General features: G+C 38.4%; 2 protein-coding genes across 4 annotated transcripts; one reads left to right on the forward strand and one right to left on the reverse strand.

Moving 5' to 3' along the window:
* On the reverse strand, nucleotides 1-5,847 carry ECHDC2 (enoyl-CoA hydratase domain containing 2). 2 transcript variants are annotated; one of them, XM_035333832.1, is made up of 10 exons: nucleotides 5,684-5,844; nucleotides 4,797-4,864; nucleotides 4,102-4,189; nucleotides 3,481-3,567; nucleotides 2,824-2,916; nucleotides 2,232-2,288; nucleotides 1,765-1,952; nucleotides 1,287-1,337; nucleotides 946-993; nucleotides 1-300 (listed from the first exon to the last, which is right to left on the reverse strand). In XM_035333832.1, exons 1-10 carry the CDS (start codon nucleotides 5,802-5,804, stop codon nucleotides 223-225), a joined length of 879 nt encoding a protein of 292 aa, XP_035189723.1. In that variant the 5' UTR covers nucleotides 5,805-5,844; the 3' UTR covers nucleotides 1-222. The 2 variants fall into 2 exon arrangements, with proteins under 2 accessions (XP_035189723.1, XP_035189724.1); XM_035333833.1 differs by lacking the exon at nucleotides 2,232-2,288 and having other exon boundaries at nucleotides 5,684-5,847.
* Nucleotides 5,848-5,884: 37 nt separating this feature from the next.
* On the forward strand, nucleotides 5,885-25,064 carry SCP2 (sterol carrier protein 2). 2 transcript variants are annotated; one of them, XM_035333830.1, is made up of 16 exons: nucleotides 5,885-6,035; nucleotides 7,403-7,457; nucleotides 8,048-8,119; nucleotides 9,221-9,352; nucleotides 9,793-9,857; nucleotides 10,856-10,982; nucleotides 11,851-11,914; nucleotides 12,152-12,238; nucleotides 12,564-12,714; nucleotides 13,457-13,604; nucleotides 16,325-16,432; nucleotides 18,617-18,770; nucleotides 21,261-21,354; nucleotides 21,921-22,050; nucleotides 23,486-23,565; nucleotides 24,170-25,064. In XM_035333830.1, the coding sequence occupies exons 1-16, from the start codon at nucleotides 5,994-5,996 to the stop codon at nucleotides 24,263-24,265; spliced, it is 1,605 nt and encodes a 534-aa protein (XP_035189721.1). In that variant the 5' UTR covers nucleotides 5,885-5,993; the 3' UTR covers nucleotides 24,266-25,064. The 2 variants fall into 2 exon arrangements, with proteins under 2 accessions (XP_035189721.1, XP_035189720.1); XM_035333829.1 differs by lacking the exon at nucleotides 5,885-6,035 and adding an exon at nucleotides 7,176-7,250.
* Nucleotides 25,065-25,994: the final 930 nt, after the last annotated feature.

Consider the following 25,994-nt stretch of genomic DNA (forward strand, 5'->3'; position numbering starts at 1 on the left):
TCAGATGTACAAAGTTAAATCTTTATTTGAGAAGAGCAAATGATCCAGTGGCGTATTCAAAAATGCAGTCCATGGCAAGGAGCCAACTATGCAGAGTGCAGTCATCAAAAATAATCCCAAGAAATTAGCAGGTCCCTCTTCATGCCTACTTGCCTACTTTTTTATTTTTTATTTAAAAAAAAAAGGGGGGGGGGGAGGTAGGAAGGGAGAAGCTAGGAAGCATTATTTGCCAATAAACCGAGGTGGTCGTTTCTCCTTGAAGGCAGCCATCCCTTCCTGACGGTCTCTTGTGGGAATATTCTGCGTTTAAAAAAAAAGTTATTTGACAAATTTAGTATCATTAAGTACCAATTAATTTGGTGGTAGGGGTCTCAGACCCTTTGCAGATTGCAAGATGTACCACTGAAAGAAAAGTAGTTAGGTAAATAAAGAGACTGGGTTGTAGTAAAAATCTCAAGCATAGTGACCAAGACAGTGACCAGAAATCAAGAGAATTACACAGCAAAAGTTTTCCATTCATTTAGTAGTCCTGAGGCACAGCAGTTAAATGGTTAACTGAGAAAGGTACCTGCTCTCAAAACCTGTCAGAAAGAATGACTATGGGAGGAATCTCATTTTAAGATGAAGACTGTTAGTAAAACTCACACTGTAATTAATGTATTGCTGAAACTGCAGGATTATACAGTAACTTCCCACTGAAGGGTATTTTATTTCAGGATGGACTTTGGTCTCAGGCAGGCTGAGAGAGGCGGCTGTGCATGAACAGTTAACACTATAATACATCTGGAACTGCACTTGAGCTATGTTCTCAAAACTTCAGATTTAGCTGTTTAGCTGTCTTCCTTTATAGAGGAAAAAATACAATAATAGGATGCTGGAAATATCTGTCTTTAGAAAATGTGCAGTAATTACTCTTTTTGGGAACATAGTCTGAAGGTAACCTACCTGGGCATAACACATCCCTTCAATGGCCATCCCTGATGCAATATCAACCTGCAGACAAGAGGGAAGGAAAGAGATACACCTTCAAAACAAACATTCATTTTGAGTGACTGGCATGAAACTTCACTGCTGTAAAACTGGAGTGCTACAATCTGTAGAACAAAATCCTGTGTTAGTTTTTGTCTTTAAAGCAAATCTTTAAAAAACTCTGAAAAGGGTCTAAATGCCTTGTTTAAAAAAGGATTACAGTTCATCTGTTCTAAACGTTTTTACTGTAGTAATTTCAAAGAGCTGCTTATCTGCCTCCTTTACCTCAATATTAATATATATATATATATATTTACCTCTATTCCTCTGTTTATTGCCAGTTTTCCCATTTTCACAGCAATTGGAGCCTTTAATAAAAACAAAAACAAAAAAAAAAACAACACAACAAACTTTAAAATAATTGAAGCCACATTGGTTCACAATACAGCAGTCTAGTAGTAGCACTACCCTACCTCCAATTGAGTTTTTAATCTATATCAATTTGCAGTTAGTTAAGTACTTCTAAAATACATTTTTGCATTATCTACAGTTAATAGATGTACACAGTGCAAGCTGTCAATGCCTCCTGCAGGTCTGGGAGGTAAAGCTGTCCTATGGGTTAAGCAACTGGATGCTAAGTTCCTACAGATGCTGCATTCACAAGGAAGGACAGGATTAGACTTTTTCAGGTACCAAAACTTTAATATTTCACAAAATGGAAGTTCAGTTGTTTGTTCTTTCTTAAGGGAAGCAGAAATTACTTCTTTGCATTGACAACACGAATAATACACTGACCTGAGGAAGGATTTCTTTAGCCAATGTCAATGCTCTCTGGTAAGCTGCATCTCCCTCCTCATTCTGGGGCACTGCGTGATTTACTAATCCCATTGATAAGGCTTCTTGTCCATCAATTTGTCTACCCGTGAAAATGAGTTCCTTTGCAAGACCCACTCCCACACATCTGGGCAGGCGCTGGGTTCCACCTTATGAAAAGAGCAAAAACACCGTTTTCAATTTCTAGAAATGCCCAAAGAAGCAACAGAATTTTGTCTCTTTATGTAAAAATGAGTCTAAAAAATAAAGGGATCATCATGTATTTCTTTTTAACAACTACTTGCTGAATATGTCAACATACTCATCTCTGGGGTCACTAGATGTTGTTTAAACTCAAAACCAAAACAGAACGCACTTCAGGTACACTAATGGTGAAATATTGGCTGTACAGCTGAGTAAGTAAGAGATTGAATATGTAACAAAGGTACCTGCTCCTGGAAGAAGCCCTCTTGTGGTCTCAATAAGGCCCATTTTAGCTGATGAAGCTATTAATAACAACAAAAAAGAAAGTATGGAGTTACTTTTTTCCAGGTTGCAAGAAATTGCTTAATCAATGTCCATCTCAAGTCAGATGAGGGATGTATAATAAGGCTGCTTACCCCTAATGGAGCATTTTTATATAGAGAAATGAACCTTGGGCCCACAGTAGATGAAATGTAACAGATGGAAGAATGGAAATAGAAGAAGCAAGGCTTTTGCTCCAAGCTGATTTAAATAGGAAAAGTTAGATCTAATCAGAGTGCAGATCCAATACTACATAAGAACTATTGAATCCCATTAATAGTTTTCTGGAGGAATTGTAATATTGTCAAAAAATAGGATTTTTTATGCAAGGCAATTACTTCCCCAATAGAAACCAAACGTCACCATATCTGGCCAAATGCCTACTCATTTCCTGAACTGTGTAAGTTCCTCTCTCAGCCTACTGGCTTCTAGTAAGTCAGCTATCACAAGGATATGCTCTCTTTAAAATACAGTCACCGATTCCATGAAGAACCCTATGTTAAGCAACACACAAACCTGCTACTCGAAGGTCACAAGCTAACGCCATTTCTAGTCCACCACCCAACGCGTAGCCATCTATTGCAGCAATTGTGGGTACAGGCAGGGCAGCTAGAGAAGACAATACAGATTATGAAGTTTTGTTCCCATAATTCTGTTGCGCTCACTTCTGGAAATTTTAGATGTCTAAATTCTAAAGCACTTAGTAGTTCTCCATTCTGACTGTCCTGCTCTACTGACCGGTATCTCAGTCAGATTTGACTTTCTCTAGTGAGACCCAAAAAAAAGAGTGGTGGGAAATAGCAGGTATAAAAAACCCTGACATTCAGCAAATACATTCAGAGGTCCAAGTCTCTTGTTCTTGGGTCAGCACCATGTCAGGAGCACTTTTGAGTATATATTAAAAGCAGGACAGCCAACATCACTCATTTGCTCTAGTGTTGTTTCCCAAGGATTGCATTAAATTTTATAGAGAATGCTTTGTTAAAAGCAGGTCATTATATGTATGTCTGGGCACTGCTCTTCATCTTACAGAAGTCAGTACTGAAATGTAATCTTGTCCTTGGAGCGGCGGCAGTATAGTTGGTATTTAGTTCTAATCATATCTTTGTATCAGGCCTAAGCTGGAGCCACCTGGGGAGACAGTCAGAGACATATTTTCCAATTATAATTTACCTATTTCATCCATGAGATTTCTCAGCCTTTTAACAAAATGTCCAACTTCTGCATCATCCATCTGTGCACGCTCCTTTAAGTCCGCACCTAAATTGCATGAGACAAAAAGGTAAAGAATTGAGGAACAGGGAAAGAGACGTCTCAACCGTACTCCCTTCTGCCACGCCTCAGGACAGACCATTTCAGAAGTCTTGAAATGCAGTATTCTGGTTAAGTAAAGTCATGGGAAGCTCTGGAATGTAGACATTTGGGTTGGAGCAATGGCTAGAGTATGCCCTGTGAAAAGATTTCAGAGGAACACCAATCTAATCCATAAAACTGGAAACCAAGGACTCCAAAACCAGAGGCACCTGGGCTTGAAGATGGTTATAAACGGAAAACAAAGGGTACCACAGAGAGGAAGGGGTGTAAGCCACAGAGCTTGTGTGGCTCACTGTCACACATCTTCATCACTAAAGCAGAGAGACAGGCAAAAGAGAGAACAGGTTATTTGCTACTCAAAAGCCAACCTGTTTCACTTTTAGCACGTATTTCCAACTGGTTTTCTGCACAATCTGATCAGCACACAACCCTAGCAGTCATCGATTTTTTTAATAGTAGTTTGCAGAGCCTGTTACCTACCAGCACAAAATACACCCTTCACTTCGCTCTTGAACACCACCACACGAACTTTCTCATCAAAGCGGAGCTGTTCCAGAGCACTAAAAAGCTACAGGAGTACAAACAGAAGAAAACTTTAAGCATACAGATGCATATACCAAAACTATAGCAAGCTCCTAATCTATGCCTTTTTAATTCCCCCCCACTCCCCCTCCCCCCCTTTTTATTCCTCTGCAGGTGCCAGGAATTTCCTGGAAATCACATATGTGGAACCAGCAGGATCCTTCCATTACAGCCTCAGAACAACAGGTATCCACATCTCTTTTTCACTGCCAGTCCAAGATGAACCCTTGCTGTTCCTTAAAACCTCCTGCCTGACAAGGAACAAGCCAGACTCTCGCTGGAAAGTATCAACCTTGAGCAGTGTCAAAGCTCTGCTATGGTCTGACAATGAGTACGATTTTCTTGTAATTACTCAAGTGATTATATTAACTTGAATCTGAGTTAGCTGCCTTAAATAATGGCAGTATGTGTCTGCTCCCCCCTCTGAAGCTACTGCAATATGGACATATGACAATCTGCTTCTTCCAAATGCAGTCTCCGCTGACTTTCAGCAAGAGATTAAGCCTTTGTTTCTGATTTCCCACAATTATTCTTATCACATTTAGTTATCGATCATGATCCCAAACACATTTACAGGCCAGGGCCATACTCACTTCATTTACAAATACTTTTCCCAATGAATTTCTCGCATGGGGTCGGTTCATTAGGATTTCAGCAATACCTTAGTAACAGGAGACAATTTCAGTTATACTTCATTTAATATGCTGACACAGTAATTCAACTGGGAACAATATCTGCAAATGCTACATCTTATCTTCCTTGAAAATGCACGTAAGTATAGTCTGAAGCCATCCATTATTTTAAAAGTAAAGGTGCCACGAAATCCAGGAAAATTAGTGACAAGAAACTGCCTATGAAATCCAGTGTTGCAGGATGACTACAAAACTGAGTAGCATTACAGATAATACAAATAAGCAGATGTTTAAGAACTGAACCTAACATCCATGAACATGTCTTAGAAACACTGCAGGAATGGGGAAAAAAATCTGTGTTAGGTTTCTGGTTTAAGTGCTACTTATCTCAGGTTTTAATGCACAGTGTTACTGTGTTTAATTATATCCCTTAATGAAAAAAAAGAAAACACCTTTAATTGCTGTTTGCACGTGGGTAGCACAAACTCGCAGTTCATGCTCCAGAACTGCTTGGGAATTGCAGCCCCATTTCGCTGACAGCTAACGAGCCCCTCAGCGGGCAGGACTTTACCCAAAGCTGCCAGGTCCAGGCGGCAACACGCGACCACATCTACCTCTGCCCCCTGCACTTGTACTCTGTAAATTGGGATCTGGGCGCTCCGGGGCGGGTTTCCAGGGCTGCGACCATTTTGTGAAGGCGGCCGCCTCCTTCCTCACCTCACGGCCGCTGCCGCCCGCCGACTGCGCGGGTCACGGCCACCCCCCGGGGCACGGGGGGACCCCGGAGGGGACCCCGCTGCCGGCCGGGCGGCGGCCGCTGGCCCAGCCCCGTTTCCCCCCGCACTCACCGCCGCCCTCCCCGCCGACCAGCACCTCCGCGCCCCGCCGCGGGGCGGCTGCGGGGGACCCTCCGCGAGCCCAGCTCAGCAGCAGCCGCCCCCCAGCCCGCCCCGGCCCCAGCCGTAACATGGCGCCGCTCGGCCCCGACCGGAGGCGGGGACGGGGACGGGGCAGTGAGGGGACGAGCCCTCGGCGCTGCACCGTGAGGAGGAAGGGGTGGGAAAGGGGCGGTGGCGGTGTCACGCCTCTTCGCTAGGCTCAGCTGCGGCTGCTGCCAGGGGATCTGTGAGGGAAGCCGGGGCCTGTCCTGCCGCCGGGATGCAGCGCCGGGTGTTCGTGGTCGGCGTTGGCATGACCAAGGTACGGCGCTGCCCGCCCGGCACCGGCCCCAGCACCGGCACCGCACCGCGGGGCCTGGCTCGGCGGCGGCTCCTTCCCGCCTCAAGTTCCCCCCCGGAGAGTGTCTGAGAGGAGCCCGGAGCGGTTCCCGTGGCGCCCTTCAAAGCCGAGCAGCTGCTTGAGGGGCTTTCCTAAAACCTAGCTCGGCGGGTGGAGCTGGACCGCTGGTATTTGCCGCGGTAGTCAGCCAAATTGACAGCTTTGAGAGCTTTGTTTCGTTGCTGTGTGGGTAGGAGTGATAGCGTGGAAGAGGAGGGTAAAACTTGTCAGACTATATTACCCCTGAAGCATTTTATTATGAAGGCTTTTAGGATTGTAGCCTTTCTCTAGTGATGTGCTAAGAGTGATGTGCTAAAAATGAGCATACCTCACAAAACAACGTGGTTCCTGCCTGTGCAGCTGTCAGGCACCAGGCCGTGCCCTTCATTTTTGGAAAGTTGTCAGTGCTCTGTTTTACCTCTTTGTTAGCTCCAGTAACATCATTAAAACAGGTCTCGTACAGACTTTACAACTCACTGACTGACTTTTCTCACGCCTTTCGGCATGAAGGTTCTCAGCCTGAGTTAAGGAAAGGCGACACGGCAGAAAGTACGCCTAAGTGTTGCCAAGGGCTGGGGAGGTAAGTGTAAGGAGACAGCGTATTTTTATATAATGACTGAACCTCAAATTATTCATAGAGCTGTAAGTAGAGATTTTTTTTTTTTTTTTTTTTTTTTTTTTTTTGAGCAGTGACACTTTTGTAAATGGCATAGAAAAGAAAACAAATGTGTTGGTGGACTCCAGCCGTGAGGGGCAAAGTCCGATGTTCCAATTCGTAGCGAAGTGGAATAAGCCTTTGAAGGGAAGCTTATGAGGAATTAAGTTCAGTGTAAAGAACAAGTCTTGTGAATAGGAGTAGAGCAAAATAAAGTAGAATGGAAGTATTTATCAACGCTTTTGAGAAGATAAAGTCATGGATTGTAATGCTTCAGTGAAGATGGCAGTTGTCCTCTGTCCCATCCACAGGCTTTGGCCAGCATTATTGTCCATTGACGTACAAGTCTGAATCTTCTTTAAGACTGAGCAAAAATGGTCTTCTGCTTCCATAAACTTGGACTATGATACTTTTTTTAAGTCATGGCAGGGTCCTGGCAGTCACACCTGGGGATTGTGCAGATTTTGTGGATGCACTTTTGGGTCAGTTAAGTTGTTTGCATTTTTTTTTTAACTGTTTTTTCACAAACCTATTCCTGAGTTACCTATATAGCTTTTAAACATACCAACTTGAGCAAAGGATGTATTAAATTTCATTGTGATTTGTTCTGTGTTTATTTTTTTTTTCTTGTCAGTTTGCAAAGCCTAGTGAGAAGAGCCTTGACTACCCTGACTTGGCTAAGGAGGCAGGTAATTTAATAAGAATAAAAAAAACACAACACATTCAGTTTGACTGCTGGCACATATTTTAAGTCTTAAAGTTAATCTTCTTATTATACATATGAAGAAACAACTGTTTAGTAAGTAGATACATATAAAAAGCAAATCTAAAACTGGTAAGAAGGAACACTTCCACAAAATCTGTAACTGACCTCTTAAAATCACTGTCTTTCAGTACTAAAGTTAAAAGGCTAGCTTAAGATTGAATTGGACACTTAGATCATTTCACATCTGTCTATACTACTGAAACATATTTTTGTTGGGACCAGATAAATACGGAATAGATTAGATAGCACTTGCTGGTGAAGGAGCTTGCTTGAAACTCAAAATGCTGTAAGACTGTCCTTAAGAGAGTTAAGATGCAGGACTTTTTTAACCATTCACATGATACATTAAGGCATTTTTACACCTCTGGTGTTTATGCAGATGCATGAATTGTGCATACTAGTCAAAACAAGCAAGCCTAGTTTGTGATAGCTGCTTTTTTTTCAACTCTTTTTTTTTTCCTTCCCTTCTAACTTTTTTTTTTCCTTCCCTTCCCAACTTCTAAACTTTTTTAGGCCAGAGGGCTTTAGCTGATGCTGGGATTCCCTATTCAGCAGTGAAGCAAGCATGTGTGGGTTATGTTTATGGTGAGTAACGTATTTTGGTTGGGATACGGCTTCTGTAAGACTTACAGACATATGGATAAATGTTATCTACATCTGTGTCAATAAAGTATGGGGGATCCCATCAATTTCAGATAATAATATTTAATCATGTCAATTTGTAGAACTGTCTGAAACTTTTTTTTTCTTTTCTAATTATCATTATTTTTAATAAGCATAGATCTATGTCTGTTTATTTGTGGAGTTCACAGTTCTAGTTGCTGGTCATAAGAATTCCAAAAAAACTGTCTTGCAAATATGTTTTATACAAGTAGCACTTTCAGCAAGGTCAGGTGGTATATTTATTCAACTGATGAAAAAATTACTTATTGTACTGTTTATGGCAATAGACTTGAAAATTGTAATATAGCTTTATTCTTCTTTGAGTGTTGAGTCTGTACACTAGAGTGGATATGCTTGTTTATCCAGTGCTCTTGAGTTTAAGAGTTATTTTGGGGATCAGCTGTGTATTGTGTCATAGTACTTTCAGCCCAAGAGCATAGAAGACGATGGGGCTTAACTCTAAGTGATATAGATAAATTCTGCTCTGTGAGATTCATAACTGTTTTAACTGCATGGATACTTTTAAAACATAACCATGAGTTAATGTAACATGTTAGCCTGTTGAGAGTATATACATGAGTATGTCTACAAATTAATGCCTCCCAGCTGATGTAGACAAAACTGGGGTGTCCACATACCTATACAGGAGAGAGTTTTCCATTTATTTTCTTCCTGTTTCTCTATTAATGGCTATACTACGGTAACTGAAGTAGTGTTAATTAGTTGTGACACCTGCAGAAGCTTCCAAGTCATGCCTCTGCGACCCTTCTGTCCAGTCCCATCACTTTGAATTGATTCACAACCGTTTTTTGCAGAAGCAGGACAAACTTCTGTTTTTATGGTCTGATGATTTTCATCTTGTTTCTAAGGCTCTTGCACTGTGCATACTTAACGGCTCAAGATGATGGTTCAAAATTTCAAGTTTACAGTTTAACCAATAGCATTGTATACATATAGTGGGATTTCTTTTAGCTAATGAAGCTTGAGTATGTACCTTATTTTATGTTATGTCTCTGTGTAAAGGTGACTCGACCTGTGGACAACGGGCCATCTACCATGCTTTGGGTTTAACTGGCATTCCTATCATTAATGTTCACAATAACTGTGCTACTGGATCTACTGCTTTGTTCATGGCCAGACAACTGGTAGAGGGAGGTGAGTTATTCTGCTCTAGAAATTCATACTTTTTACTTGTACAAATAAAAGTTGTTCCTTCTTTTTCTGCAGTTCTTTTGTTGATTTTAATACTTTCTTGCACTTAATTCCTTATGCTTCTATAACAAAAACTGCAGTAACATGTGGAATGATTATTCTAGTATTCGTGACAGAGGTGTAAGTGCTTGATCATGTAAGGTAACTGTTCTCGAACTGTTCAAAAATAACCCCAAACCCTCTAGTGATCTCTTAATCTTCAGTATCAATGTTTTAGTATCAATGCCATTCCCACTCCAACTTAACTTGGTTGTAAAAATTAAGAAGAGAGGAAGAACAGCTGGTAGATGTTTATGGATATTTATTGTAACAAGATAACTGATAGTACACATTGTCATTTATATTTAAGTTGTGTTTCAAATAGCCAAAACTTTTATTTTAAGGTTTGGCAGACTGTGTTCTGGCACTTGGCTTTGAGAAAATGTCAAAAGGATCCATTCCTGCAGGTGTAAGTGTCTGAAAACTTTATACATTTCACTGCATTAGTAGATGGAAAAAAACTCTTAATTCTCTGACATCCTTATAAATAACAGCCTCTTTAACATGTTTCCCTACATAATTATGAGAAACCTATTTTTTTTTTTTTTTAAATCACAGAAACTTGTAATGAATTTTATGACTGTGATTACAGCTCAGATATGGAAATTTTGTATGTTTTAGAACTAATTTTATGTAGTCTGTCAGGCTTTTAGTACTTTACAAAGATATTTTAAGTTGGGGTTAATAGGAAATAATTAAAATACCAGGTAGGATACTGAAGCGTTGAGCATTTGATGCATCTTTCTCAAAATGACAGAACAAATTAAAGAAAGAATTCAAGACTTTTGGCTTACTCAGTTGACTAGTTAACATGCTTTCTCTAAAACTTGGAGCTTTAGTAAACCTTTCTTTTTGACTCTTACTTGTTTTTATTGGAGAAGTATGGGGCTTGTGTTTTGCCTTATGGCAAGTCCTTATCTCATTTAAGTACAGAACCGTGAAATCCAATAATCTATGCAGAGGTTTGGGTGAGAAATGGTAAATTAAACAACTAATTGAAATGAGTCAGAGTTAATCTTAATATGCTTTACAGTAGTGCATCTAAGCTTTGACTGAAAATGAAGTATTAATTTTATAACTTGGGATTATATTAACTATAGAGTTTTAAGTTGAGGTGAAAAATACCCAAAGTGCTCTTTTGAAAGTAGTGATAAAAATCAGATAATGGTGGTCCTTGCCACAAATCAGCGTCATTATGACAATGCTAATTGTTTTCTGCTTGTTTACTCTCACAGTTGAGATATCATGAAAGCTTCAAAACGTGTTGCTGAAGCGCAACACATAGACTAGTGGAATTGTTAAAATATCAAGAAACCCTCTATTTTGCTTGAAATCCATGGCGCTTTTGTGGCGATGTTGTAAACATGAGGAAATTATGACTTGCTTTTTAACTATTTTTCTTTTTAGTTTACGGACAGAACTAATCCATTGGACAAACATTTGGAAATCATGATAGATAAATATGGCTTAGCAAGTGCTCCAGTAGCACCTCAGATGTTTGCAAATGCTGGCAAAGAACATATGGAGAAATACGGTATTGTCAAAATATGTTTTGCCATTATCATCTTTTAATGAAGTGATTTAAAATATATACACTACAATTTCTTTTTTTTAAAAAAATAAAAAAATAAAAAAGCATTCAGTGTTCTCTCTTTTATATGAGCGCTACAACTGCATAGTTGTGTTGGGTGTAGGGTTGTCTACAGAAAAGTAGGTGAGGGATAGGCTATCAATACAATTGGGAAATAAAATTAAGCCTGTGATAGAGTGCTAGTTACTTTAATTGTATTGCTTGTGCTTCTTGAAGGTCTGTGCAATGTGATTGCATAACTTTCTGCATTCTGTCCTTTTGTCTTAGGATGGGTAGGTAGGCTTGTGACTGAATTTTGTTACAAAAACTTTTGAGTGTTTGATTAAATATTATAGGATTAGGCTGTTGTCACTGTCATTTCTTACACTCTCACCAGATAAGGGAATTGCCTCCCAGGTAGCATGTCCAGTCCATGTTTTATTTATATGTATGTTTAGGCTAGTTTATGGAAAAAAAAAAAATTAAGAGTCCAATATTTCACCACAGATGTTTTGTTCTGCTATGAAACAAGTGTTCAAGTTCCAGCAATATAGTAATACCTCACATAAAACGTGCTTATTTTCTCTGTTATGTTACTGAGTGTTCAATGTCCAAGTAGAATGTTGTTAACTAAAACTTAATCAGTATTAGTAGTTTTTATCTAGTTCTTACACCTATGTTGAGTTCTAAAGACAGTTTCAATACAATGAGTCTCTTGTAAAAATGCTTGTGAAGGTCAAATTCTTATGACACTAATACAATATATAAAAAGTTATGATAGCACTGAGTGTGTAAACCAGGTATTTCAACACAGCTTTCTTTCTCCTTCCAGGGACAAATCCAGAATACTTCGCAAAAATTGCATGGAAGAATCATAGTCATTCAACCAACAACCCGTGAGTAAAGTACTCCACCTCAGTATAATATCTTGCTGCTATGAAATTCATGTAAAATTGGATATTATTTTAGAAATACCTAGCAGAGTATATTCTTTATTATGGAACAGGAACTATACCTAGAATAAATTCTTTATCCTATATCTTGTAGTTAGTAAAAACAGCTATACAGTTGCCTGATGATATATTAATAAGGGTTATACTGAAACTAAAAATAGCTTTTTTTTTTTTTTGTAGGTATTCCCAGTTCCAAGAGGAGTATACATTAGATGAAGTTCTGCATTCTCGCAAAATTTTTGATTACTTGACTGTCTTACAGTGTTGGTAAGGAGATGACTTAGCATTGTGAAATAAATCTTGATACTCTGACAAATGTGGTAGCACACCTATTTAAATAAGTCTGTTTACTTCTAAATTAAAAGTTACAGATAATTTTAAATGTTTTCTACTTTTTAGATGTCATAGTGTTCAAATGTTGTATAAGTATTACTGAAGTAGCATTAAAAATTGAACATTTCCTGCAAACACTCCTGAAATTCATAGTTTCAGTGGCATCAGCCAAAATGTTTTATTTTCTTTGTTTTCAAATGTACTTCTATGGAAGATTGACATTAATAATTTAGAATGACATTATTTTCCTTTCAATTAGTCCAACAACAAATGGTGCTGCAGCTGCAATTCTGGCTAATGAGGAGTTTGTAAAAGAGCATAATTTACAGTCTCAAGCTGTGGAAATTCTAGCCCAGGTGATGGCTACTGATTATCCAAGCACATTTGAAGAGAAAAGTTGTTTGAAGATGGTAGGTTTACAGTCCTGTATTCTGTGATGTTCGGAATTTCCTTTTTAGTACCTGGGAGTCCTGACGATCCTATAGATATTTCCATGTTAGTAAGCAAACAAGTTATAATTAATGTAAAAAGACTCATTCGGGCAGGTGGAGTGAACAAACAGTACAGTTATGGAATATCAGTAAGAAATCTATAAGTATTTAAAATCTAGTTTTCAACAAATTATTTAGAGGCTACCTATTAACAGTTTGAACAGAAAAAAATGTAGTTTGTCTCATGTGAACCTATTTTACTTATGTCTGTGCTGTATTGGAGCTGAAATACTATGTCAGGTATGGTCATGATTACTTAAGCAGAATGAACAGAAAGACTTGAACTGCAAAATTTAAATCCCACTGCAAACTGACCAAAATAATTGGATTAAAGTCAAACCATTAGAATACCCACTAGAGACAAAGTCATGCAAAGGAGCAATTTGGCTAGTAAGCAAGGTTGAGAAAATAAAGGAACTGCCGTAGAAAAGTTTCTGCATGCCAACATCTGGTTTAGAATGTGTTATTTCTTTTTATATAGTTCATACTATATGGAAATTAAAGGCTATGACATAAGATTCATTAAAGTACATTAGAATGCCACCTGTGACAGGTTATTTTCACTTACAGGATAAATAGAGGCACATTAAAAATGAAGCATAGAAATGAAATCAATTACTTCTTTAATGATATTTTAACTTGTGATTTCTTCTTCTTGTAGGTTGGTTATGATATGACTAAAAGAGCTGCAGAAAAATGTTTTGAAAAAGCAGGCCTACAACCTGCTGATGTTGATGTGATTGAACTCCATGACTGTTTCTCAGTTAATGAGCTCATTACCTATGAAGCTCTTGGACTCTGTCCAGAAGGTAATAGCATCAGTGAAGATCATTGTTTTAATAAAATTGATAGTGTTAAAAATATCTTTTTAGCCTTTTCCTATAATTAGAACTTTGAGTTGTACGCTAGACATCTTATATATTGGAATATCTTATTGCTCACCTCCTAAGAGGAAAAAGCAAGCTAGCAATGTAGTAATGTAAAGAAGACCAATAAAGTGTAGAGTTCATTTCACAAGTTACTGTGACTTCTAGAGAAGTACACAAGGCAGATAGAAGTGTTGGGCAGCTATATAAAATCATATGGCTAGCTTGTGCAGGAGTGGCTCTCCTAAGCAAGAAGGACAAGGAGATTAAGAACTCTAATCTTTCTCAAAATTACAACCTTTTTCAGGGATATGTTCTTATTTACCCTGAGATTTCCACCCATCTTTTTGTTTCCTTTTGAGGAAGATAAAAATAAATAAGAATTACCTATAGAGGGCCTAAACAAGTTATCTGACTTTGTATCTCTTAAAAATCTTGAAACATCTTTGTCTTTGAAAATACAGAGAGTTGTTGGCAGAGGTTCTAAAATGAACTATGTAACAATGCTCGTCTGTCTAAATTAGTGTAATGGAAATTAATTTTATGCATGTAAGTCAAACTAATAAAGTTTTCAGTTTAAGAGGTTTTAGTCTGATTTCAAATAATGCATTGAACTGCTACTTCAGTATTTAATCTGTCCAAATGCCAAATTATTCATGTGTTGCACAGATAATCATCTGATGCAGTCTTTCTTCAATTTGTTTCTAAGCAATTTGAGAAAATATCATAAACTGTCACTAGATGGTGTGTTGCATTAAGTCTGAGCATTCTCAATGAAACAACTTTATAGGTTTTCAGGAAAGTTTATTTTATTTGTTTGTAGGTCTTCTAATGCTTTACCTTAAATGCTTACTCTTTCCTGCCTTCTTTGCTGTATTTTTATGGTATCTTCAGTAATATGGAAAATTATTGACATTATTAAATATATTTTAAGCATTTTAGCTTAATTCCTTTAATCAAAGATGCAGTATAATTCTAATGGTTCTCCTCTATTTGACTAATGAGTATTGTGTATGGTAAATTGGTAACTATTTAATTGTGCAGTTCTCTCCAACTTTCAGTCTGTCTGACCTCAAAGTGTGTGAAACTTACCTTGGAAGGACAGACTAATTAGACTTAGAGATTAATGGAGTGGTATAAATTACCATGTGGATTTAGATGTGCAAGACTAACCTGACATTCTCATTTAATGGCAGAAGTATGGTGTAAATACAGGAAATGCAGCAGTATATTTTTATTTGTTTTTTAGACTTTGACATTAGTCAAGTAGGTTGAAGAAGCTGGTACAAGAATAAAAGACCAGGGAACTAGTTAAGGGGAGAACTGTCTGCTGAAGGACTGGGAACTAATAGGCTGGATGCTAAGTAATTCTAAGTGTTAGTCATATGAGTGATTATTTTATTTGGTGATTATTTTATTTGGTATTTTAATGTTTTAATGCAGCCCAAGATACAGTTAGCTTTCATTGTGGCAAGGGCACATTGTTGGGTCATCTTCAGCATTGTGCCCAGCAGGACACTTGTGTGACAAAGTTGTCAGTTCTCTCCCTGCTTCTGCCTGGCTGTGTTGTTCCTCCAGCAGATACTAGGGTAGTTGAGGTCCCCTAAGAGGCTCAGAGCCTGGAAACATAAGGTTGCTCCTGTTAGTCTGTAGCAGGCCTCATTTTCTTGTTCTTCCTGCTCAGGCAACCTATGTCAGACACACACACTGTCACATTTATATATGTTAAGATACGTTAAGCTGAAGTAGAGGAAGAAAGAACAAAGAGCTAAAGTTAGTAAATCAAAATACAAACTTGCTATAAAATTAATTTAATTTGAAAACTATCCCTACTTTTTTTTTTTTTTTTTTTTCCTTAACCAAAACCTAAGAAACAAAAAGTACTTAGAGTAGAGCTTCTAGGACAGCATTCCATTGACCACTTCAAATTTGCACTTTATCTGCATATGATGTAGTTGCCCTTGGTATTAATGGGGTTGGACATTGCCCAATAAATTACTGCTAGACCCACGGTCTAGCTTAGTTTATTTCTGAGGGCCATGAACAATTAGGTGTCATGCTTGCTTATCAGAGAATTCAAGAGGCAGGTTGGCGGGAAGTGGCTTAATCCAAATATGGGTGATTTTGCAAATTAAAATCTAGCACTTACTGTTTTGTGAAGTGTGATGGTACCCAGATGAATCTTTGTAAGCATGAGCTCTCCAGTGTTGATAATCCTGCAAGTAATCTCTATTGCAGATAAATCAAAAATATATTAACAGCAGTTGCAAATTACAATTAGCCTTTCTTTTACAAAAAAACATAATGTTCATTGTAGTTTCATTAATAAAGCAATTAATAGCTTCATTGTGTTGATTCTGACAGTAAAACAGTTGGACTGCTAATTAAAAAAGCCATCAGATACTAGCCATTTTGCTTCTTTTCCATATTACTGTGGAATCCACATTCTTTCTCCAGTAGTGTCAACAAGTCTCATTAACATTTGGCAAATTTCAGTCTACCCTTTGTAAAATCTGTGGTATCTGTATTTCTTATTGACTGGCAGAAAGCATTTGTAGCATCTTTGCTTAGTGCCAGTAGAACTGAAAAACAATTTATATAAAATATGAACATTTTTCCTTTATAAATACTGTTTATTTTCTTTTATAAATACTGTTCTCTAGGAAAAGCATGTGAACTGATTGACAGAGGAGACAATACTTATGGAGGAAAATGGGTTGTTAATCCTAGTGGTGGCTTGATTTCAAAGGGACATCCACTTGGTGCTACAGGTAATGCAAAAATACTTCATTTAGTCATGCCATTAAGATATGAGATACTGTTCTTGTCTGGACAGATGTTTCCTGCTTGTATTTTATATGAAAGAAATGAGGATTTCAGGAGATCAGGAGGAGCTCTAGAGCTGATTCTCATTTCTGACTAATGCAAGTATTAGGGCAAGTTGACCATGCAGAGTTGCTCAAACCAAAAGGCTTGGAGTGTGAATTAGATCATTAATACTTGCTTAATTTGATAGAGCTGTTTTTCTGTTGATATTAAAACAACCCACAAAACAGTTTTTTTTTCTCTCTAAATAATTGCTTAATGGTACAACTTCTGATGATTGTAGTTTTAATAACTATTTTCATATGTAGTCATCCTTTAGAATTCAGATTTTGGAGATAGTTATCACATTTGAATAGCTTGTACCATTGTTAGCTGTAATAAAGCTATTTCTGTGAAGTCTTGGATGTCAAAATATTTATCTGATGTTATTACAACAGAAGTTCACTGTTAGTCGCTGTTTCCCAGCAACATAAGTTTTCGTGTTTTTTTGCTATGTATAATTTTTTAAGCTATCTGTGCTTGCTTCTATGAAATGCCTCTTGAATAACATGTTTGGATTTGTGAGGATAATTCACCTTCTTTGCTTGCAAATGATTACATGGCAGAAAGCTGGAGAAGGAACTTTGAAAAACAACAAACCTTAGCCTAAATAGCTGTAATATCTAGATAATCCCCAGTTAATTTGGGGGGGAGAATTAGGAAATGTTGGAAGAAGAACATATCCATGTTCTCATTTAACTGGAATCTGTAACTAGATATAAGAATTTCATTCCTAGGTATGTGTTAATTTTTTGTCATTTGTACAGTGATAAATGTAGAGGCAATTACTGGTATTTGTGCTTCTCTCTATTTCAATGGACTTTGTCAATGGATTGAGGGGGAAAGCCTTTAAAATGCAGAAAATTACATGTCTACAGGCAGTCAGCTTAATTTCACTATAAATCAATCTTGAGGATAGCTATATGCTAATCAGAGGTCATTATAAGTCATCTTAATTTTCCAAACCACTCCAGGGCAGGATGTCCCATGGTACACGTTCTCTCCTTGAAGCTGAGAGTGTGTGTATGGAACCCGCTAACTCTCATAAATGACTGGAATTATAAAACTTCTTACTCATCCCTTCCATAATGTTTAACTTGGCAACATGTAAAATTCAGTGCATAAAATGCAGGTTCTGCCTGTCTTGCCCAAAGGACTGTGTAGGTGCCTATGGAAAGGGACAGGGTTCTGTGGATGGTAAGGGGGAAGAAACGTGAAGTGGATGAGAATTGCAGAAATGGCTGATGGAATGGTAGGGGGAGGCAACAGGTAAATGTAACCTTGAAATGAAGACTAGTGAAAAGGAATTCATCTTTGTTTTCAGCCTCCCAAAATAATCTTTCTAGTTAGCTGAGCTGTGAAGACTTCATATTCTTAAATCATACTGCATGTATTCATTTAATATTTTATTAGGGAAGGAAGTTCATGGAGCATACCTGTTGGTGTTACTTCCTTACATTACTGAGCTTGGCGCAGCAGTAATCTTAATCACAATTATGTATTCTAGGACTCTTCTGTTGTAGTATAGTGCTAACTTGTTATGGGCATTTGTAATAGTAGGCATCCATAGTGCAGGAGAAAAATGTTTTCAGAAGATCTTGTCACATTTTTTTGTTAGAGTTAGCACATGAATTTAAATTTCTCCGAGATGCATGCCACGATGGTGAGGCGAGCTCAATGCGTGCTTCTGAGGTACTTGGAGTAGATGTTAGAGCATTGCTGTAAGGATGTGGTAGCAGATGTGTCTGCCTTGAGATAGGTATGGTTGTCACACGTTTATGTCTTGGGGATTCAAAAGCCAGTGCTGAGTCGTGCTTGATAATTATTTGTAAGACAGCTCGCACTGACAGCCCAGAAGATACTCTCCTGTGATGATGGAGGTCAGGTAGAGGAGTGAGAGCCGTGTAGCCTTAGCGTTACACTGGAGCCCACCCAGCTGCATTACTCGTGTGTGTGCGTGCGTGTAAACAGCACTTTTCTCCACAGCCCCGCCGGAGCCGCACCGAGGCGGGCAGCGCTCCCCTCAGGGGCCGCTCCCCGCCGGGAAGATGGCGGCGGGGCGGCGACGCGCTCTGTGCTCCATCTTTCAGGCCTGGCGCAGTGCGCCGAACTCTGCTGGCAGCTGCGCGGCCTGGCCGGCGGGAGGCAGGTGCCGGGGGCGAAGGTGGCGCTGCAGCACAACCTGGGCCTGGGCGGCGCGGCGGTGGTCACGCTGTACGGCATGGGCTTCCCCCCGGCCCGCAGGTGAGACCCGGCCCCGGCCTCCTGCGCCGCCCCGGGGGAGGGGGGACGAGCGAGACCCGGCCGAGCTGAGGGGGCCGGGGCTGGCCTCGGAACCGAGGCCTCTGTGGGGGTGTCGCCTTTCTGTCCCGAGGTCTCCAAACGTTCGCGTTTCCACCCCAGATTTGTTTAAGGGTCGTCGTTGCTCTCCCCGCAAGGAAGAGCTGTGAAGGAAAGCTGGTCCTTCACAGGAAGAGCTGGACTTGGTGGGGACCCGCAGCTGTAGGCGGAGGTTGTGAGTTAGAGCCTGACAAACAATGAGCAGGGTGAGCTCCGTGGCAAAAAGAGCAAAATGCCCCATTTCTGGCCTGCGTGATTTCCTCTGCTTTAATTTAAGGACAAATCTAATGTTTGGAGGAAAAAATAAAAAGCGAAAATAACCCCCATACCACACTTCTAAGAATGAAACAGGATTTGAGGGAATTAATTGAATCTAGGGCCTTGTCAAAAAAAAGAAAAAAAGTGCAGCATCTGTCGGAATAGAGAGATCCAGTGCTTTCACTGCTAAAATTATTATGGGTCTGACTTCATGACGAATTGGGTCTCCCCCGTAGGTGTTACACAGGGTATTCTAAGTACCTGTTAAACTCAGGCATGTTATTCATCTAGTTCTGGCAAAAGAATTTTTATTTGCAGTTGTAGCCTGCTTCAGAGTGAGAGGGGAACGCTGCTATGAAGCCCCCTCAGACTCTGCTGTAATTGTAAGCTAAGATGGACAGGAATTGAGAAAATACAAAATTTTATAAGTATACCAGCATCTCAGAAGAGACTTTTTTAGCAGTTTCCTGTGCATTTTCACTTTGTGCCTTGTTTAGAAAAATGGAGCTACTATTTGTGGATGTTTTTTGGGGGGTTTTAAAGCTTAATACCAGTATTTTACGCTTTTTCTAAAAAACTCTGAGTGGTAAAATGTGTTGTGGTGGGCCTCCAGAAAGAAATATTCCCATCCCAACCCATGTTTTAAAATATCTGTTTTAGTTGGACAGTTCCTGGGGTGTGACAATAGTCTGTAATGAGAGTAGCAATTGAACTTTGAGAGGCTGCATCAAGTAGCTTTTTGTAGTGTAGTGTCAGTAGCTCTAATCCTGTCACTTCCTTAGTCTGCAAGAGGATAGGCCATGTGAGAAAATGTATGTGATGGGGAAAACTCGGGTCTGCTCATGGGGTCTTTTCAACCATGCTCACAAAATGTGAGTGGGTGTTGTTATATGGCTTTAAGTCGGAAGGGAGATTTGTCGTTAATACACTTATCCATTGCATTGGGCTTTATCATTTTTTTTTTTTTTTTTAAAAAAAAAAAACTTGTAATTTTACAGAACAGGGAATCTGTTGCTATATGTACACCATTAACCTTGAGATACTGAAAGTAGTAGTGCCTTCTTGTCAGTCAGGAAAAGCTTTGCTTGTATAGATGATGCTTCTCTTGAAGAAATGGTGTTACTTACTACAGGTGACTTGACCTTTATCAGTACTGAGAATTTTCTTAACTATTTCTTCAGTGTAGAGAAATCTTAACGTCTCTTACATTACAAGGCTTAGAAATCTTCAGTTCTCCCAAAGGCTTTGTATGCGGGAAATACCTGGCACAGGGAGTTGCACTAACGTACAAAAGACTTTGGAATGAAACAGTGCAGGTGATCTGTTCATACCCCACTTATGTAACTGAATGTTGGGCATTGCGTAAGGAAGGGAAAGGTGGTGGCATTTTATGGTTATGAAGGTATTTCATACATTTTTTTTCTACACCAGTGCTCATGGACCTAATCATTAGATTGAGATCTGGCCTGTAATTAGTGGCTCTAGCTGAAGTTGCCAAGAATTTATATCACGGTAAATGATAGCAGAACTTGATTCATTTTGGATCAGTTCTTAAAACAAATCTGCTTTTTTGTTGATACCTTACAGTTTTACATCCTGTTACTTCAACCTTAGTTTATTAGCAAAATTGTGCATGTGTCCTCAAATCACACAGTCCTTACTATTGCTGACCTAGCAAACACAGGGATACATCACTCTTAGTAGTACACAGATAAGTTCTAGCAACATTTTATAAGCGATTCTGTCACTTTAACTTTTTTTTTCAGTAAGACTTTGAAATAATTGGACCAAAAGTAGTTACTAAGTAAGATGTCAGAAAGGAGGACCACTTCAGGAAATATGACAGCTAAACTTCTGGACACATTTCCTAAAGGACTTTGTTTTGTCAAAAAAATAGTTCTTGAGATGGTGCATATGCTGTTTCTGTCTTCACACACAGTGATTGAAGTGATTGTAACACAGACTGTCTAGCCCATCAGAGAGTAAGCTTCGCTTAGATAAGATGTAGTTGTTCTGTATTGCTGAACTGTTGTAGTGGGGCTGTTCTCAGTGGTGTTAGGCCTATTCACAATAATTTGAAGGTGTTGAAAATATGATTAAAGATACATAAATTATTATTATTATTTTGCATTTCAGCACTGGTCGTGTTGCAGCTGTGCCTCTCAGTGCAGCTGTTGATGGATTTAAGTCACATTTGGTCTTCAAAGAGATTGAAAAGAAGCTCGAAGAGGTATTTGACTACTACTTTTACCTGTAATACCTTTTTAACTTATGACAGAACACGTGCAAACCCTGAAGGAAATACAGTAGCATAAGTCACTTTCTTAGTACTACTTGTTGAAACAAATAGTACAACTTCAACCTTCACTGTCAGAAATCTTTATTTTCTGTACCATGGTTATAAAGGATTTCTTTCAGACATCTCCTAACTATATAAGAGTATTTCAGTAAAGGCAAGTTTAGGTCACATGCGAGGAGCTTGCTAACTAACACAAGTTTGGTGTCTGTTGCTTGCTTTGTAAGTGTAATTAAAAGAAGAAATTGTATTTTGTGAGACCTACAGCAAGACAAGACTGTTACGACAGTTGTTTGTTCGTTTAACAGATTTTAATAGAGATAGATAATCATAAAGTTTTTTTCTTTTTTCTTAAAGGTTGTTCAAATAAAGCCTAGTAGAGGAAAACAAATATTTTTGTTAGTAGAAAGAGTAAAGATTTTTTTTTTTAAGTATTCTGTTTCTATTTTAAAATTCCTCTGAAGAAAATGAATAATGTGCACATTACATGGTCATTACAGGAAGGAGAGCAATTTGTCAAGAAAATTGGTGGTGTCTTTGCCTTCAAAATAAAAGATGGTCCTGGTGGGAAAGAAGCAACTTGGGTAGTAGATGTGAAAAATGGAAAAGGCTCTGTGGCAGTTAATTCAGGTCAGTGCTATTTTATTATATCACTGCGGAAAACACATGAAATGAATGTGAAGATTATCAGTTCATGCTCTGCGAAAGCTGTAGTGACCTTGAATAAAACTGGGGTTCGAGCTACCTTAATTTTAAAGTTTTCTCATTTCCAATACTTTTAATCCATGACCTTTAAGATAAAGATTTAAATCTGTTCCACTGTGAATTCTGTTTGGTTAGTTGTGTATTTTCTTAGAGGCTCCAGACAGATACGTCACATGACTCCTGCAAGAACTAGAATACAAAACCAAAACTTTTTTTCTTTCTCATAAAATTTGGGCCAGAGTTCTGATTTGTACCTGTTTTTTCAGGTGCTTTGTTGGAGACTCTGGTAGGTGTTAGGCTGGTCTATCTAGTCCAGTTACTTCTCTTCGGCAGGTAGTTAAGCAATAAAATGACAGATTTCAATACTGCACTGGCTGACAGAAACTTCCAAGTTCCATTTTAAAAAAGGCAGACATAAATAAAACACAAGGACTGGTGGGTTTCCATTAAAGGTATTGGAAACAAACGATTTGAACACTTGCCATGAAAGTGTCTTGTTTAATACCTGCATGCTGTTAATAAAATGCCTGCATCCTATTAATGTCCTGTAAATAAAAAGACAAAGACAGTCTGTCCTCAGAATCTTACGTATCCATGAACCTTCATCATAAAGCTTATAGAGCTTTTAATTAAAAATGTGAAAGGAGATTTTATTTAAATTCATTTATTTAAGGTATTACAGAAAGAAGAGTACTGTTCTCTGTTGTTCATACCACAGTTTTTCAAAGACTTGACTTTAGTAATGTGGTGACTGTAGGAAAAGCTGGGTGCAGATTTTAGCCCATTGTAACATGTTTTAATACTTACATCTGAGCTTCTAAAAATACCTTTTCAAGCTCATTTCTGTTAAGAAGACGCCAGAAGCTTCTGGATTTGAATTATTTCAGATGAGATTTTCTAGAATGCACATTCCCACTGAAGGATGGGGCAGAAAATGCATGAAATGTCAGTGATAAATATCTTGACTGTGTGTCACAGGGGAAAACACATTTATTCTGAGAAGTTCTTAATACTAGAAAATTTAAGCTTGATAAAACTTAAGATGACTGTGAACACCTGTAATTAGCATTATCTGATTACAAGAATTTTATTTTCTATTTGTAATCAATAACCTTGCCTAGCAGCTTTCAGAAAGGTCCATCTTTGTTCAGTGTTGGGATGGTCTGTGCTACAAGGTGCCACAGGTGCCTGTTGGTTCCTATGATGATCTCTTGCTGATAATTTTTAATGGCCCTTACTTGTAGGTACTTGAGATACCATAGTGCTGAACTGTAGTATCAACGGATTCTTCAGGGAGTTGTAGCTCGTGTTACTGTTCTATTTTTAAGTTTGAATCTTCATAGTCAACTCTGTCTTACAGATAAGAAGGCGGATTGTACAATTACAATGGCTGACGCTGATCTGTTAGCTCTGATGACTGGCAAAATGAATCCTCAGACAGTAAGTATAGTAAAGATGAAAGGATAATAGTATTGATATTTTGGGGGCTTTTTTGAGCATAATTAAGTTTAAATTGTTTTAAATAAATCCACTCTTCTAAAACTGCCATGGCTGATCTGAAAAAGGGAAAATTCTTGACTCTGAATAAATCGGTCTTTGCTTTTCTCAATAAATCTGACTTCAGCAGTTTGTACTTTTCTGAACAAGTATTGTCTCAGACATCCTTTGCATAATCCAGAAGCAGATACAACAGTGCTTGGTTTGTAGAGAAAGGGGGAAGCTACTATTTGCAGTGGGACTTCGGAAAGAAGGAATGTCAGCTCTCTGTTGGGACCACTTTCTGATAATGCAAGAAACATGCCATTATCAAATTTATTCTCTTTAGGTATCACAAATATAAACTCTCTGAGGTTATTATTTGACCTTTCAGTGTCAGAAGATAGAATTGTACAATAATGTGAGGTGTCCGCTAGAACTGTTAGAATTCTAATACTGCAGGCCAAGACCTCCACATATATAATAACCTATAACTTTGGGGAGGGGTATGTTTGGGGTAGTGTGTTGTATTGCATTTCATACAATTTTTCTTTCTTTTATTTTCTAGGCTTTCTTTCAAGGTAAATTGAAGGTTTCTGGTAACATGGGCATGGCGATGAAACTTCAGAACCTACAACTTCAGCCAGGCAAAGCTAAACTTTGAGCTTGCTAAAGTAAACAGTCAGTAATTGATACTCTTGACAACAGATTAGAATGAAACTAAACATTGACAATATGGCAAAGGCTGGGCTTGATTGGACCTCTCTCACCTAAATTCTTTGGTTAGAGACCTTAATTCTCTTAATCAATTCCGTCAGTTTGTATATGGCAAAGGTTTTTAGGCTAAGCTTGAGGCACTAACTCTTTCAAATGGTATATGGGGGCTATCATGGAAACAACATTTTTGTTTTAATCTTTTTTAAAAAAATAAAACTTAGAGTTGAATGAGGCTGCTTATTGTTGCCCAGATTAGTTGGGAAGAGAGCGAGGAAGGTTACAGACAGTTTGACAAATCAATTAAAGTTGCATTTTTAAAAGACTAATAGCAGGTCACGCAAATGCTTTCAGACTCACATTCTAACAAATTTGCTGCTGCTTAAATTAAAATGGTCTTATAAAGGGGATCTCCAACATTTTTTTTAGAATAGGCTTTATGAATTTGCTATAAAATACTTTTCTTATTATGACTTTGGAATTAAAACAAAACTACCCCAAATTAGGTAGCAACTAGAATGTTGCTTTGAGATTCGTAGCATTTGATTATACTTAGCCCTGAGTAAAGATATGGTTTGCTAGGAGAGCAGAGAGGGAATGTAACCAATATTTACCTGTTTTCTCCTGAGAAAATCTGGTGTTGATCATTATGAATTTCTTATCAGTAATGTAAAAGCTTTAACTTTTGTTTTGGGAAAATGTATTCTGGTTGGAAGTTTAATAGAAAATTAAATATACTTTTCCTGTTCTCCTGTGTATCTCTTCCTTGGATTTATAAACAGATTTCATGTTCATATATTGAGCATTTGGTGCAGATCATCGCTAAGGGTTCCCATAGTTATGTTTCTTTTTCTTCCTCAGCTACTCTCTGTAGATACTTCCTAAACGGTAAACTGTCCATTATGTACACCTCACATACCTGGGTCAGGACTGAGGAGCTTTTACTTCCCTCATAATAAAAATGAGATGACTCGAGCCAGTCTGCTTTTCTGGTGTGGATGGTTAACAGTCAGATTACTGAACAGTAAGAATGGCTGTACCGAATCAGACCAAAATCCATCTAGCCCATTATATTTTCTGCCTGTTGACACCTTGGAAAGAATATTAAGATGGCCTAAACGTCTCTTTACACAGAATACACTGCTCACTGCCAGGGATTTTTTTTCAGTTCACAGATCTGAGCCAGAAGTGCTGTGTCAGTATGTAAAGTCCTTGGTTGGATGGCTCTTTCATTGATTCATCCAGTCTCTTAAAATCCTTGACAGCTTCTTAGCATATGTCAAGGATTTCCATAGCTTGCCTACAGCTTATCCCAAGTCAAATTTATTTATTTGCCTTTCACATTGTGGTTTTTACAGCTCTAAGTGGTGGTTTTTTTTGTTGTTGTTTTCCTGGAAAAAACAGTGTACAACTTGATTACACTCCTCGTTTTTAGTTTTGCCCTACCCCTTTCAGGCTTCACAGCTTAAAGAAGGTAAGAGTCTATTTAACTGTGCCTCGTGGAGAAGGCCTTGTAAACTTTTGGCCACCCATGTATCCTTTCCATACATCACATTCTAATTGTCTCATGTTAAAAAGCTTTCAAGATGCAAGAGTAATGATGCTGTTTTTCCTTTTATGTTTCTTCCCTACTTGTCATTTGTTTTTCTGACCACTACTAGTTTTTGAGCTGACTTTTT

Source organism: Oxyura jamaicensis, chromosome 8 (assembly GCF_011077185.1).
Source record: "Oxyura jamaicensis isolate SHBP4307 breed ruddy duck chromosome 8, BPBGC_Ojam_1.0, whole genome shotgun sequence".
Taxonomy (NCBI): Eukaryota; Metazoa; Chordata; class Aves; order Anseriformes; family Anatidae; genus Oxyura; species Oxyura jamaicensis.

What these genes read in the sequence shown, in the direction of transcription:
- SCP2 (XM_035333829.1), top strand. Translation starts at nt 7,191, where the DNA reads ATGGCAGGGTCCTGGCAGTCACACCTGGGGATTGTGCAGATTTTGTGG. An exon ending in GGCTTCCCCCCGGCCCGCAG is followed by an intron (nt 18,771 to 21,260) that starts GTGAGACCCGGC and finishes TTTGCATTTCAG; the next exon opens with CACTGGTCGTGTTGCAGCTG. An exon ending in CTCTGTGGCAGTTAATTCAG is followed by an intron (nt 22,051 to 23,485) that starts GTCAGTGCTATT and finishes TCTGTCTTACAG; the next exon opens with ATAAGAAGGCGGATTGTACA.
- ECHDC2 (XM_035333832.1), bottom strand. Translation starts at nt 5,804, where the DNA reads ATGTTACGGCTGGGGCCGGGGCGGGCTGGGGGGCGGCTGCTGCTGAGC. An exon ending in AAATCTCATGGATGAAATAG is followed by an intron (nt 2,917 to 3,480) that starts GTAAATTATAAT and finishes TGTCTTCTCTAG; the next exon opens with CTGCCCTGCCTGTACCCACA. An exon ending in AGGGCTTCTTCCAGGAGCAG is followed by an intron (nt 1,953 to 2,231) that starts GTACCTTTGTTA and finishes TCTTTTCATAAG; the next exon opens with GTGGAACCCAGCGCCTGCCC.